This window comes from Orycteropus afer, unplaced genomic scaffold, assembly GCF_000298275.1.
Source record: "Orycteropus afer afer isolate SDZICR_OR568_19922 unplaced genomic scaffold, OryAfe1.0 scaffold00020, whole genome shotgun sequence".
NCBI classification, from domain to species: Eukaryota; Metazoa; Chordata; class Mammalia; order Tubulidentata; family Orycteropodidae; genus Orycteropus; species Orycteropus afer.
Genome location: NW_006921607.1, coordinates 2,711,452 through 2,726,593, shown reverse-complemented (window position 1 = coordinate 2,726,593; position 15,142 = coordinate 2,711,452). Strand labels below are relative to the sequence as shown.

Sequence of the window (15,142 nt, the reverse complement as noted above, 5' to 3'; positions counted from 1 at the left end):
CTTGTGTTTTATTGATGATGCAAAGGCATTCAACTGTGTAGATCATAACAAATTATAGATAACATTGCGAAGAATGGGAATTCCAGAACACATGATTGTGCTCATGATGTACCTGTCCATAGACTAAGAGGCTGTCATTTGAATAAAACAAGGGAATACTGAATAGTTTAAAGTCAAGAAGGGCATGCATCAGGATTGTATCTTTTCACCATACTTATTCAATCTGTATGCTGAGCAAATAACCCAAGAAACTGGACTATATGAAGAAGAAAGCAGCATCAGGATTGGAAGAAGACCTGCGATATGAAGATAACACAACTTTGCTTGCTGAGAGTGAAGACAACTTGAAGCACTTACTGATGAAGATCAAAGACTACAGTCTGCAGTATGGATTACACCTCAACATAAAGAGAACAAAAATCCTCACTATTGGACCAGCAAGCAACATCATGATAAATGGAGAAAAGATTGAAGTTGTCAAAGATTTCAAATTACTTGGATCCACAATCAACACCAATGGAAGCAGCAGTCAAGAAATCAGACATTATATTGTACTAGTTAGGAGCTCTGGTAGCGTAGTGCCTAAGGCACTTGACTGCTAACCAGAAGGCTGGCAGTTCAAACCCACCAGCCACTTCTCAGAAGGAAGGTTGAGCAATCTACTTCCGTAGTGATACTGCCTTGGAAACCCAAGGAGGGGTCACTATGAGTCAGGTCCGATTGTACTAGGTAAATCTGCTGCAAAAGACCTCTTTAAAGTGTTGAAGAGCAAAAATGTCACTAAGATGTGCCTAACCCAAACCATGATATTTTCAATCACCTCATATGCATGTGAAAGCTGGACAATGCATAAGGAAAACCAAAGAGGAATTGATGCCTTTGAACTGTAGTGTTGGTGAAGAATACTGAAAATACGGAAGACTGCCAGAAGAATGAGCAAATCTGTCCTGGAAGAAGTGCAGCCAGAATGCTCCTTAGAAGTGAGAATGGCCAAACTTTGTCTCACCTACTTTGGTCATGTGGTCAGAAGAGACCAGTCCCTGGAAGATATCATGCTCGGTAAAGTGGAGGGTCAGAGAAAAAGAGGAAGACTCTCAATGAAATGAATTGACTTAGTGGCTGCAATGATGGGCTCAAGCATAGCCAGGATTGTGAGGATGGCAGAGGACAGGACAGTGTTTCATTCTGTCGTACATGGGGTCTCTATAAGTCAGAATTGACTCAACGGCACCTAACAACAACAACAACATCATAACTATCTTGAAATTTTGAATTATTTTATCTTTGAAGTTATGTTTTATAAGTGAAGTCTGATAGGACAACGGAGCATGTGCCTGAGTGAGGAGATGCATCCAGTGTGATCCTATTCACATGCAGCTTGTATGATGCTCCATGAGCATGTAATTCCAGTGGTGGTTCAAACCCACCCAGTGGCTCCATAGAAGAAAGGCCTTTACATTACAGCCAAGAAAGCCCTGTGGAGCAGTTCTACTCCAACACATATGGGTTGCCATGAGTTGGAACTGACTCAAAGGCAATAGGTTTGGTTGCTTTTATAATATAGATATGTATCTCCTATAGTTCTGTTTCTCTGACTGATGCCATCTAAAATACCCCTAGTGCTGTGTCCCAAGCTGAGACTCAAGGCTGTAATAGGGAAGGGCTGTGGCCCTGGTCACTCCTCACACCTCCCCTGGGCCAAGTGCAAAAGTCATCATTGCCCTGAGAAGAGCCAGAGCTCCTGGCCCCTCCAGGGCCTCTTCATGTTTAAATGATGCCTGAAACATGAGTCCACACAGCCTCTTTGCAGGAAACCTGACCGGAGGAGTGTGCAGCCGGATTGCTGGGCCAGGAACTCACTACCTTCCTTCCCTGACTCTCTCTCAAACTTCACCCACCACAACATTCAATCTCAAACAGTCCAGGGAGCCCTGGCTGCCCTGGGGCCCAGGAAGGGGGCCTACTGTCATGAGGGCAGGAGAGCACACGGGGCTGGAGGTGTGCACAGAGGAGCCGGCTGTGTGAGCCCATGTGGGGAGGCGAGCCCCGCACGCCATGAGCACCCAGATGAAGGTCCTGGAGGGGGAAGGTGAGTCCACATCCTCATCTCCTTGGGGACCACCTGCAGGGGCCTCAGCAGCTGCTGGGCATGGGGAAGTAGATGGAATTTTTCAAGTCACAAGGACTGGCTTTGGATCCAGGGTCTAACACTTGCTCTGTGTGACCCCAGTCTGTTGATTCAACCTCTCCCTGCTCCATCCAGGCGCTGAAGATAGTCACTTTTTTGCATGGCTATTGAAGGGATTAAAACAAGAGCAGTAAGTCTATGCATGGTGCCTGTGTTAACAAAGAGCAAGGGCGGCCACGTGGTGCTTATTTCTCAGAGCCCTGGGTCTTTCTGCCTCCTGTTGTCTTGTTTAGGGAGCTCTGGTGGCACGGTGATTAAGGCATTTGACTGCTAACCAGAAGGCTGGTGGTTCAAACCCACCAGCTATTCTGCAAAAGGAAGACAGGGCAATCTATTTCCTTAAAGATTTACCACCTCAGAAACCCAATGGGGGTTGCTATGAGTCAGAATTGACTCGATGGCAGTGGGTTTGGATTGTCTTGCTTAGAGTTCCTTTGCCCTAGCAACCCCCTCGAATATCTGTCTGTGACCCTAGATGGTATAAACAATTAGGTGCTTGGCTACTAACTGAAAGGTTGGCAGTTGGGACTCACCCAGAGGTGCCTCAGAAAAAGGCATGATGGTCTACTTCTGAAAGATCATAGTTATTAAAACCCCTATGGAGCACACAGCTACACTCTGAAACACATGGGGTCGCCAAGAGTCAAAATCGACTCCGCAGTAACTTGTCGGTTTTTTTCTTTGTTTGTTTTGGTTTGTTTGTTTTGGTCTGTTTGTCTGGGGCAGGGGGTTGTGGGATGTTTTAACCTGATGACTTTTCCAGGGTGTCAGAGAAATCTCATATGCTGGGGGCTCTACAGCCAGTTGAGTCAAATATTCAGAGCCAGATTGCAGTTGAGACCACTGAGGAGTCCTGCAGGGTAACGAGGGTGGTGCAGGGAGATGGATATTCCAGGAATCAGCACTTATCCCTGCTTCCTTCTCTCACAGTGCGGGGTGGAGCAAGAAGGCAGACTAGGAGCTGCTCTCCAGGCACAGGTAAGATGGAGTAATGGATTCCTGGGAGCTTGTAGCACCTCCTCTCCCTGGTCCAGCCTGGCAGCCTGCCACCCATTCAGTGCTTCTCTTTCATCTTACTCTTTCCTTCCTCTCTTCCTCCCTCTTGCCTTCTCATTCAACACAGTGCATTGATCCTCCTGAGAGAGAGGCAGTTTAACTGAGGAGGGGATAGAGCCCACAGTGGTGCTACAGGAGGCCTAGGTTCAGTCCTGGGCATCAGGGAAGGCTCCCAGATCAGCGACACTTTGAGTTGAGCCCTGAGAAGCAGAGAACATTCCCAGACTGTGGGCCAGGGAGGTGTGCTCCAGGCAGGACTCACAGTCAGGACACCTGACTCCAGAGGACATATTCTTAACCTCCCCAAACAACCAGAAATAGTGAGACCTTGGTCACCTTTTTTTTGTTTTGTTTTGTTTTATTGTGATATGGGTGAAGATTTACAGAACAAATTCACTTTCCATACAGCAGTTCACGTATACTTTGTCTCATGACATTGACCAGTTTACCACAATACAACAGCTCCCCTCCCACTTCCTCCCCATAGTTACCTCTTCCCTGTGTCCATCCCTCCATGCACTCCTGCCCCCTGAGCTCTTCCTGTGCATAAGCAGCCCTTCTTTCTCCCATGATTATTCTCTCCAAGGCGTGTATCTACTTGAGGTAAGCGTTTAACTCACAAGCCTATATTTTGTTTGGCAGGAAACCATAGGTGTGGGTTCAATTGATGTTGGTCACCTTTATTGGGAATGTGGCCACAGCTCTTCTGCAAGCTAGTGAGGGCTTTACCTCAGCTGGGCAGGGTGGGGGTGGGGCACATGCCCCAGAAGAAGCTGGAGAGGTAGGAAAGAACTTCAGCTGCGATGAGGGAGGGCGGAAGCCATACCCACTGGCTAGGCTTCGTGTTATGAAATGTGTTATGTTATGATCCCATTCTCTCACATATCAGGAAGGGCCTGGTCCCCACCTCACTTAAAGAGAAGGAAGCAGAATCCCAGGGAGTGATAGATTCATGGGAGATAGAAGAGAACCCCCTCTCCATTCTGAGGGGAAGGGGCTCATCCAGGTGACCACCCTGACATGTGGGACGTGGAAGAGCTGGCCTCAGGGTCCATCCCAGCAGCCTGCTTTGCCAACCTCTTTCTCTCCTGCCACTTGCTGCTTCCTCTTTGTTGGGAACCCAAGTCCTTGGCAAGGCAGCCCCAAGACAAAGGGAGAGATCCACAGACAAGAGGCCCCAAGGAGCTAGGACTCTGCAGGAGGGAAGGACTATGGCTTCATCAGCACCCAAACACTGTGTCCTGTACCCTTGACTGTCCAACCCTGAGCTACCCCTGGGCCACTGTCCCTCTTCCCCACTCCACCTGCCTTCCCTGTTGTTGTTGTTGTTATGTGCTGTTGAGTCAGACCCAACTCATAGCGACCCCTCCTTGGGTTTCCGAGGCAGTATCTCTACATCTCTACGGATGTAGATTGCCCAACCTTCCTTCCGAGGAGTGGCTGGTGGGTTTGATCTGCCAGCCTTCTGGTTAGCAGTCAAATGCCTTAGGCACTACGCTACCAGAGCTGCTAGCCACTCCTTACCTTGCTCAGACATGGGAAAGAGTGAGGAAAGTGTGCTGTGCCAAGTGAACAGATGAGAAAGCCTTCCTCAGGCTCCTTTGGTGACAGAGGACTGTGGAGGCCCCCATTGGGTTTTCCACATTCCCTTGCCCTTGTTCTCTAGTTGCTGTCCCTACCACACCCAGCCTGATTCCCCTCTGCCCAGCTGAAGCTGCTGAGCCTTGTAAGAGTGACCTCTAGCCAGGCAAATAGCCCCTGAGCAGGACTGACAGTTAAGATCATTTTGCCCCAAATGTAAACTTTTTCTTACTGAAGTATGCACATACACTTGTTCTTCCTTTCTGAAGAAAAAAAGGTAGCTGGAAAATGGGTCAGGATTTTCACTTCAGGGATCCAAAGGGCCAACGGATACAATTAAGTTAAATGTTGGAAATCCATTACATTAATGGAAACTCAGTTACATCAAGATTTCCATTTAAGGATGGGGAAAATGGTGAAATGGGAAGTTATTGCTTAATGAGTACTGAGTTTCTTTTAAAAGATAATGATGAAGAAGAAGAAACCCAGAAAAACAGTTGCTGTCAAGTTGATCCCAATTCATGACAATCTCATGTGTCAGAACAGAGCTGTTATCCCTAGTGTTTTCAGTCACTGATTTTTTTTTCAGAAATAGATCACCAGGCCTTTCTTCTGAGGTGTGTCTGAGCAGACTTGAACCTCCAACCTTTGGTTATCAGCTTAGAACCTTAACCGTCTGCACCACCCAGAGACTCCAAGTTTCTGTTTGGAGTGACGAAAAACATTTGGAAATGGATATGGTGATGGTTACACATCATGACAAATATATCACTGATTTGTTGCTTAAAAGTAGGTAAAATGGCAAACATTTTGAAATAAATATATTCTACAAGAATAACATTTTTTAAAAAAGAAAGAAACAAGATTTCCATTTAAAATCTCCTCTAGAGCCACATCTGAGATCTGATATCTTAGTCCTTCAGCTTATATTGTTGTTTTTAGGTGGTGTCAAGTCGCTTCCAACTCATAGTGACCCTACATATAATACAACAGAATGAAACACTGCCAGGTCCTGCGCCATCCTCACTGGGAGGAAAAAAGAAATGTCTGAGAATACAAAGTTCTTTTTAAAAAAAAAAATTACAATTTGATTAGTTAAGTCAGAAATCTTCCTCCTGTCTCATTTAGTAAATGCAGTTAACTGTCAAGATGACCGAGTGAGGGGCAAGCTGGCCCGCTGGCCCTTCCAGTTTCTCCTCCGCCTATTTTGTCCTCTGAATTCTCCAATTTGAGTCAGGTACCTAAGCATGAGGAGGCCCATTATGTTTTAGTCTGTACCCACTACTTGGAGGTCTTCCTAGTGCGACAGCTGCCTTTCTGGCTCCTCAATTATGCATGGTGTAGGAGCCCATTGAAGACTGACTGTGAAAGAAAACAGATGCAAAAGCAGCTTGTTTTCTGTGTAGAAGAGGCTGGGGGAAGGCTGAAGAACAAATTCTGGCTTGTTTTCCACATTCCACATGAATTATGTTTAGTTGGGAAATGACATTATAACAGCAATTACAGCTTGGAAAAAAAAATTATACACCTCCAAGTCTATCTGCAATGCTTTGAGGAATGCATAGTATGGTTTGTTACCAAAAAGAAACATATTTTATTACCTGATTGAAGACATAGCAAGTTCAGAAGATGATGCAAAGAGCTATTGACTTCTTATCCAGTCTTCTCAAACAATATAGGCCCAGTCTTAGATGGGGGTCCACGAGTCCCTTTTTGCTTCATTCAATATTTTAGCTTGGGCAATCTACTTCTGTAGTGATACTGCCTCGGAAACCCAAGGAGGGGTCGCTATGAGTTGGATCCGACTCGATGGCACATAACAACAACAACATCCTTCCCCGAGTCTGGCTCAGTTGTGGAGAAGCTCTCAAGGGCTCACAGCTGTAGTGATAATTGTTTCTGGCTCCATCTTCCCTCCAAGGGAGGCTGAAGTCTTTAAAACCCTGGGGGGAAGTATCTACAGGATGAACCCATCTCTCACTGGTTAATACTGACCAGCTTCCTAAATTGGATGAGTTATTATTTATACTAACATGGTCTTTCTCTACTTAATTTTACCAAAGACCCTTTTCCTAAAGAGTTGAGGAGGAGAAAGGTGTTGGGGCAGGAGTGGATAAAGAAAACCTAACCTGTCACACATACAACTATCTTTGAATTTGTAAGTAGTACTCGCCACTTTTCCATGCATGTACACTGGCTATCTGATCAGGCCCTGCAGTAATTGCAGTAATCGTTTGAGAAGGGCAACACTGTTCTAGGAGGCTCATTTTACAGCCCAGGACATGTAGTCCCAATGACATGGAGATTGTTAATAGTGGAGTCAGACCCATGCTTGATGCTTCTTCTTGCCTCTTACATGTTGCTAGCACGGTCCTTTGATGCAGACCTCACTTTACAAAGTATGGTCCAACCCCATCCTTCAGATTCCAACCAAGCTCCCCATGGGCAAACTCCTTGTGTTAGTTTCCCGGAGCTGCCGTAACAAATTACCACAAACTGGTGGCTTAAAAGGAGGACTTGCTTAAGGAGCTCTAGTGACACAGTGCCTAAGGCATGTGACTACTAACCAGAAGGTTGGCAGTTCAAACCCACTAGCTGCTCCATGGAAGGAAGACAGGGCAATCTACTTCTGTAAAGATTTACTGCCTTGGAAACCCAATGGAGTCACTCTGAGTCGTCACTGACTCAATGGCAGTGAGTTTGGTTTGGTCTTTTGTTGGTGTAGTGGTTAAGTCATTTGGCTGATAACTAAAGGGTTGATGGTTTAAACCCACCAGCCACTCTGTGGATGAAAGGTGAGGCACTCTGCTTCTGTAAAGATTTACAGCCTTGGAAACCCAATGGAGTCACTCTGAGTCGTCACTGACTCAATGGCAGTGAGTTTGGTTTGGTCTTTTGTTGGTGTAGTGGTTAAGTCATTTGGCTGATAACTAAAGGGTTGATGGTTTAAACCCACCAGCCACTCTGTGGATGAAAGGTGAGGCACTCTGCTTCTGTAAAGATTTACAGCCTTGGAAACCTAATGGAGGTCACTGTGAGTTTGGAATCAACTCGATGACAGTGAGTTTGGTTTTTGTGAGTTTGGGTGGCTTAAAGAGGAGCTCTGGTGGCACTATGGTTAAAAAGAGATAATTGATTTATCTCAAGGAAATGGCTCATACTATTGTAGAAGCTGGCTAGTCCTCCTAAGTCCATGGGTCAGACATCAGACTGGAGGCTTTTCCTGACTCATGTAGCTACAGGGGCTGATGAAGCCAAAATTGGTAGGCAATACAGAAGGCTGCTGGCGGCAGAGGCTGATGAATCCAAGATTGGCAGGTAAAATGGAAGGCTGCTTCTTCATAGGCTACACAGGAAACAGTCCCAAGGTTGGCAGGCAATATAGCTGCCAGTTCAAATCCAAAGAATTTGAGGTGAGATGATGAGCCAACTGCAGGATCCAGACTGAGCAAAAAGCCAGAGAGCTTTGCCAGAAAGTCCACATACATTGGATGTAGGCCACACCCTAAGGAAACTCCCTTTCAACTGATTGGCTGCTCACAGCAGATCTCATCTTGGAAGTGATTACACTGTATCAAATTTCATCATGGGGGATGACTACCTCATAACTGCCAATACCCTGAGAACCATGGCCTAGCCAAGTTGACACACAATCTTAACCATCATACCATACTTAGAGTTGAGTGGTCTATTAAAAAAGTAGCAAGGTACAACTTGGGATCAGGATCAAGAAGCGTGCAGGCAAAGTCTGGAAGCCTCCTCCAAAGTGGAGAGCACCTCCGTCCCTTCTTAGCTCTCTCAGCTTTTCTCAGCCATGCAAGCAAGCAGGCTCTTCTCTCTGCTGGGCACGCCTCCTCTCAGCCAGAAGATGACAGGCCTCCTCTTAGGACCCTCAGGACAGACCTCTTCTTGGACCCCTTAGGACAGCCCTCTTTGCCTTCAGCCTTCTGCCATCAGCCTCTCTCCACTGCTCACTGACCCAACTCATAGGCAGGCTAGCCATTGTGTTCAGCCCTCTTAGCTGCATTCCTAGTGGCAGGTTTCTGCTATCACCATAGACGCTGCTGTAGGGCCACTTCTAAACCTGTCACTGCTGGCTCTGCAGCAGGATCCCTTCAAGGTTGTTGCTACCAGCTCCACTGCAAGGTCTCTTCCAGGCTTCTTGCTGTCCAGTGTTAGAACCTTGACCTGCATTATAGCTCTTTTAGGAGGTTCCTCACCTTCTCTCTCTCTGCTTTTTTTCTGTTTTCTTGCCTCTCTTTTCCTTTCTCTGTCTGCTAACGTCTGTGAGTTGGCTGCATATGTAAGCAAACTCTTGGGCAATTTCAAGGCATGGCTTTGGTCATGTCTAATCCCTTCTTGGTAGACCACAGACACTTCATTTGCATATCGGGTTATAGCAACTTCATTTGTATAAGTGTATTGACCAATCTTTGCCAGATGCACAAAATAGAGCAGGCCTAGGGCCAGACAGGGAGCTCTGGTGTTGTAGTGCCTAAGGCACTTGACTGCTAACCAGAAGGCTGGCGATTCAAACCCACCAGCCACTCCTCAGAAGGGAGGTTGGGCAATCTACTTCTGTAGTGATATCACCTCAGAAACTCAAGGAGAGGTCACTATGAGTCAGATCTGACTCCACGGCAGTGAGTTTGTTTTTTTATGGAGGGCCAGACAAATAGTACATGTCTGTCAACCTGGACAAAAGTAACAAACCTCTAGGGTAGAAAACTAATTCAAAGTAACTCTTCAGGGTTTAGCGGGAAGAAGTCTCCCAAGCTGTTTTCACAAGAAACCAAGGCAAAAGGCCACATAAAGGCATTCATTTAGCTACAGAGATCATTAGTCATATTCTCCAATTTTCTGATTTCTTTGCTTACTTACTGATTCTTCCTTTGTTTACTTCCTAAATCTGTAAGTTTTAATAATATGAAGGATTTCATGGAAGTCTTCGTGGATGTAAGCACAACATTTTTCTTCTAAAAGACCACACGTTTTCCCTCAAGTGGCCCAAGAGGCCCTGGGTCGTGCAAGCAGTTAAGTACTGAGCTACTAACCAAAAGGTTGATGGTTTGAAACTACCCAGAGACTCCTGGGAAGAAGGGCCCAGTGACCTGTTTCCAAAAGGTCACAGCCATGAAAACCCTTTGGAGTGTAGCTCTACTCCGGCACAACGAGGTCACATAAGCCAGAATCGACTCTACAGAAACTGGCTTGTTTTGTTTCCCCTTTGAGAGGCCCACACTATTTCTAAGCAGCTGTGTTCCAAATGGCCACCCATCCAATTTGATGAACTTCTCAGGAGAAGAATCCTACAGCTTTAGTGGCATTGTTTAATCACTTGCTATTTTCTCATAGCATGTAGGACTCACCATAGTATCCAGGCTTTTGCAAAGCATGAAATGAAGAGTCCTAAGGAGAGAAGAAAGAAATCCAGAACTCCCTCAAAGTAGATAAGATTGCAGTTCTTGAATCAGGGCCCATTTTTTTTTTTTTTTTTTTTTTTTGGTTTTGGTGAAAATTTTCAGAGCAAACTCACTTTTCATACAGCAGTTCACATACACTTTGTCTCATGTCATTGACCACAGTTTACCCCAATGCAACAGCTCCCCTCCCACTCCCTCCCCATAGTTACCTCTTCCCTGTGTCCATCCCTCCATGCACTCCTTCCCCCTGAACTGTCTCCCTGTGCATAAGCAGCCCTTCTTTCTCCCATGATTGTGCTCTCCAAGGAGTATATCTACCTCAGGTAAATGTTCAACTCATATGCCTGTCTTTTGCTTGGCTGGAAACCACAGGTGTGGGTTCAATTCCAGACCTGAAGGGCAGCTAAGGGCCATAGTCTCAGTGGTTCCCCCAGGCTCTATCAGACCAGCAAACCTGCCCCCACACACACACACTTTTTTTTTCCCTCCAAATGATTTTGAGTTTTGTTCCACATTGTTCTCCCTCTCTATCCAGGATCTCCTACATTGATCCCCTTCCAAGTGGTTGACAGTGGTAGCCGGGCACCATTTAGTTCTTCTGGTCTCATAGTCATATAGGCTACAGATCAGATGGTGTACCAGTCACTAGAACTAATTGTTTTCATGAATTTTTGGTTTTCTTCATTCTTCTTTGCTCTGGATGCAGAGAGACCCTCATTGTTGCATCTAGATGGCAGCTTGCAAGCTTTTAAGATCCCAGTCACTGCTCGCCAAAGTAGGAGGTGGAACAATGTTTTGTGTAGTATGTTATGCCAATTGAGCTTGATGTCCCCTGTGATTATGGTCTCAAGCCCACAGGTTCAACTACTCTGTCCCTCTGGGTAGCTGGCTGTGACCAAGCAGTGACTACAACCTTGCCCCTTGTCAGTTCTACTATACACCTGGGAATTTAAATCATACATATAAACTTATAGGACCATTGTCTGACAACCCTATACATGTTCTTGGGTACACTCCCTGCTTCATAAACATACCTACTAGTTCAGCCTGTCCACCCATCTATCCACCTCATTTTCTCTCTTTCTTGAATGAAATTATCTACTGATCTCTTTTTTCTAGAGGACAAACTGATGGGCCAAATTGGATGCTTGGTGATGTCAGAAACAATCCTGAAATTAAGTATCAATCTGTCAAGGTATAAAGTTCCTATTCAGTTGTGGATAGAAGCCAATAGGTTTCTCTACCAAAGATCAATACCAGTCATTGGGGGTCATCCACTGAGCTATAGTTGGACAGAATATACCTGTACGATTGTCAAGTAATGCTGTAATGTTTTGGCACCACTTATCAAGAATAGTTTGGCATTTACTCACTTACTGCCATTGAATCGAATCCGACTTATAGCAGTCCCTCCTTGGGTTTCCAAGGTGGTATCTCTACAGAAGTAAGTTGCCCAGTGTAGTATCAAGATCATTATACAAGTCTAAGGTAAGAGAAAAGTAGTAACATATCTGTTATAGATTGAATTGTGTGTCCCCAAAATACGTATTGAAATTTTGGCCCCTGAACCTGTGGATGTGATCCTATTTGGAAATAGTGGATTTTTCTTTTGTTATGTTAATTAGACCATTCAAAATAGAGTGGCACCTAAACCTAATAACTTCTGAATCATAAAAGGAGCAGAATACACACACATACACACACACACACACACACACACACACACGAGGGGAAGACAGATACCAAGGAATGCCAAAGAATTCATCAGGCTACCGACAAAGAAGGATCATCTCTTACAGCCCATGCTCTGATTTGAACTTCTAGCCTCTAAAACTGTGAGATAGTAATTTTCTCTTCTTTAAAGCCACCCATTTATGCTCTCTTTTGGTCCAGCAGCACTAGGTAACTAAGTCAGTCTCCCTCTAGGTCTATGAAAGCGAGACAGCCTCTAAATATATACCACTTGTTCCCTAAACCCTCTTCAAATTCTATTATTGTAAAAGAGTGGTTACAAAGATTACCTCCCACAAAAAGTCTCCAAGTGTTGTTTCAGTGGAGGCAGGGGCTTCCTACAACATTATTGGGGTTTTAGACTTCTATCACCCAATGGTGGAGTTTATTTATCCAGGAAACCAACTGATTTCTTTTATGAAATTGGAACCAAGGATACTGATGGTTCCCAAAAGAACACGTACACTTTAGTTAATTTATGGCTAAATTATAGCCAGGTATTAGACTCATACCAAGGAACAATTAAGGATGCAAACAACAATATTGAAAATAAGGGACTTATAATTAACATAGTTAAAAGTAGGCTTAAGTCAGAGAGTGGATAGAAGGCGGGTAAAGGAATAGACCAAAGAAATGCAGATTTAGGAGTGGCAGTCTATGGTCTTGTTCTGTGGGCTTTAGGTAGAAGCTGTCTATATCCAAATGCTGTTCAGAAGGGCTCCTAAGAACACTCAGCTTGAAATGACCAATAGGAACTCTCTTCCTATAACTTGAGATGATTTGAAGGACATGAATCCAATAATTAATGCCTTCACTGTTCAATATTGTGCTAGCTGTTGACAATACCTGATAAATTAACAATATCTAATAGAGTCCTTTCAATCAAAGTTGTGAGATAGTCTTTTGTTGAAGAAAAAACCTTCTGGCCTACAGCTCAGTCTTCAAGAAAATATTGAGGCAAAACAAAGGATGTCCATGGATGACAAAAACTTAAAATGACTATAGTTCACTTATTGGTAATTTTAAAAACTGAAATATTTCATTATAATAACAAAACTGTTAAGGAAGTTTATGTCTGTGGCATGGAAAACAAAAACAACAAAGGTAGTTGAAAAGTTTGGGACAAAATTTCTATGATGATGAAGAGTGTTTTCATAGACAATGAACATTACATATGAATCATGTTTTTTAATTCATTCTGCCATTCTCTGCCTTTCCAATGCTATTCATTGTAATTGTCTATAAAAAATTACTTATTTCTGCCATTTTGTTATTTGGTTTTTGTATGTCTTAAGCTTTCTTTGTCTTTTTCCTTTACTGTTTGCTTTTGTATTTTGTTATTGTAGTGAGCCATTTTTGCTCTTCTCATTTCCTTTTGTATATGGTTTTTTTTTTTCTCAGTAATTACCACAAACGTGACATTTAACAGCTTGCATTTGTAATATCCTAGGATGTTAACTTCAATAACATTCAAGAAATTCTATACCACTGCCATTCTCCTCCCCCACCCATTTTGTTATTATCACTAATTATGTCTTTGTATTTCCTGTATTCTTATATAACTATATCTTTATATTTCCCACAACATAACTTTATAGCTTTTTTTTTTTTTAAATACATTTGTCATTTACAAGCATAAAGGAAAAAAAACAATTTCAAGTATCAAGCATATGCTGTGCCTAAGGCATTTGACTGCTAACTGGAAGGCTGGCGGTTCAATCCCACCAGCCACTCCTCGGAAGGAAAGTTGGGCAATCTACGTCTGTAGTAATACTGCCTCAGAAACCCAAGAAGGGGTCACTATGAGTCAGATCTGACTCCATGGCAGTGCATTTGGTTTTAGTTTTTTGGTTCCTTTTACTAGGGATCTTTCTTTTTATGTATGACTTTGAATTATTTTCTAGTGTTTTTCCCTTCCATATGCAAAACTTACATTAGTATTTTTTCAGGACATGTCTAGTGAATATGAGCCCTCTCAGTTTCTGTTTCTCTTGGAATGTTTTAATTTCACCTTCATTCTTGACAGGCAATTTCACTGAGTATAGTATTCTTGGTTGAATATTTGTTTGTTCGTTTTTTCTTTCAGCACTTTAAATATGTAATTCCATTGCCTTCTGGCCTCCAGTGTTTCTAAGGATAAATTGGCATTTAATCTTACTGAAGATCCTTTGTATGTGACTGTTTGCTTCTCTCTCTCTCTCTCTCTCACTGTTTTCTGGACTTTCTCTTTATTCTTATATTTTGAAAGCCTGACTTGGTGTGTCTTAGTGTAGATATTTTTGGGTTTATCCTGCTTGGAGTTCTTTGAGCTTCTTGGATTTGTAGATTCATGTTCTTTTGTCATGGTTTAGGTTTGGTCCTTCATCAGATTGGGAAAATTTTCTATCATTATTTATTCAAATATTCTTTCTGTCCCTTTGTCTTTCTCATCTCTTTCTGGAATTCCCATGATTCATATCTTGATGTTGCCCTACAATTCCATTAAACTGTGCTCAGCCTTCTTCTTTTCTTCTTTTTTTTTTTTTTTTGTGTGTGTGTGATTTGGGTGAAGATTTACAGAGCAAATTCACTTTCCATACAGCAGTTCACATGCACGTTGTCTCATGACATTGACTACAATTTACCACAATGCAATAGTTCCCCTCCCACTTCCTCCCCATAGTTACCTCTTCCCTGTGTCCTTCCTTCCATGCACTCCTGCCCCCTGATTTTTGTCCCTGGGCATACACAGCCCCTCTATTCTTCCATGATTGTTCTCTCCAAGGAGTGTATCTACCTAGTGTAAATATTCACCTGCTGTGTCCGGCAAAACCACACAGGTCACGAAATGAAGCAACATGAAAGGATTAATGGTTTTCTTTATTATTTTTTTAAAAGGAGGAATGGGGGCCAGGTGGACACCTTGCATGTTCTGCAAGAGCAACCCCTGATGCCTTTGTTCTACTTTATTTATGTGTTTGTACGTGATTACATCAGTATTCTTGGAAGTCATACAATCAGCTTATTCTCTACAGAGTTAAAGTTTTACTCCTCTATGTGTTCAAGAACAACAGGTGGTCATTAAAACAATCACAGAAGTCTTCTCAGGAATAAGGAGTGTAAAACAATAAATGTTTACTAGGACACAGTGACCCAAAGTATAAGATAAAAACATGGAGAATAA

The 15,142-nt window shown here is 43.5% G+C and overlaps 1 protein-coding gene across 1 annotated transcript in view; it reads left to right on the top strand.

Moving 5' to 3' along the window:
- The first annotated feature begins 2,055 nt into the window (after positions 1-2,055).
- The window catches only part of TMC2 (transmembrane channel like 2), a 175,258-nt gene continuing 162,171 nt past the window's right edge, over positions 2,056-15,142 (top strand). Inside the window, exon 1 of the mRNA XM_007934687.2 lies at positions 2,056-2,089. Within this exon, the coding sequence (XP_007932878.2) occupies positions 2,056-2,089 (34 nt within the window). The remainder of the gene's footprint in view (positions 2,090-15,142) is intronic.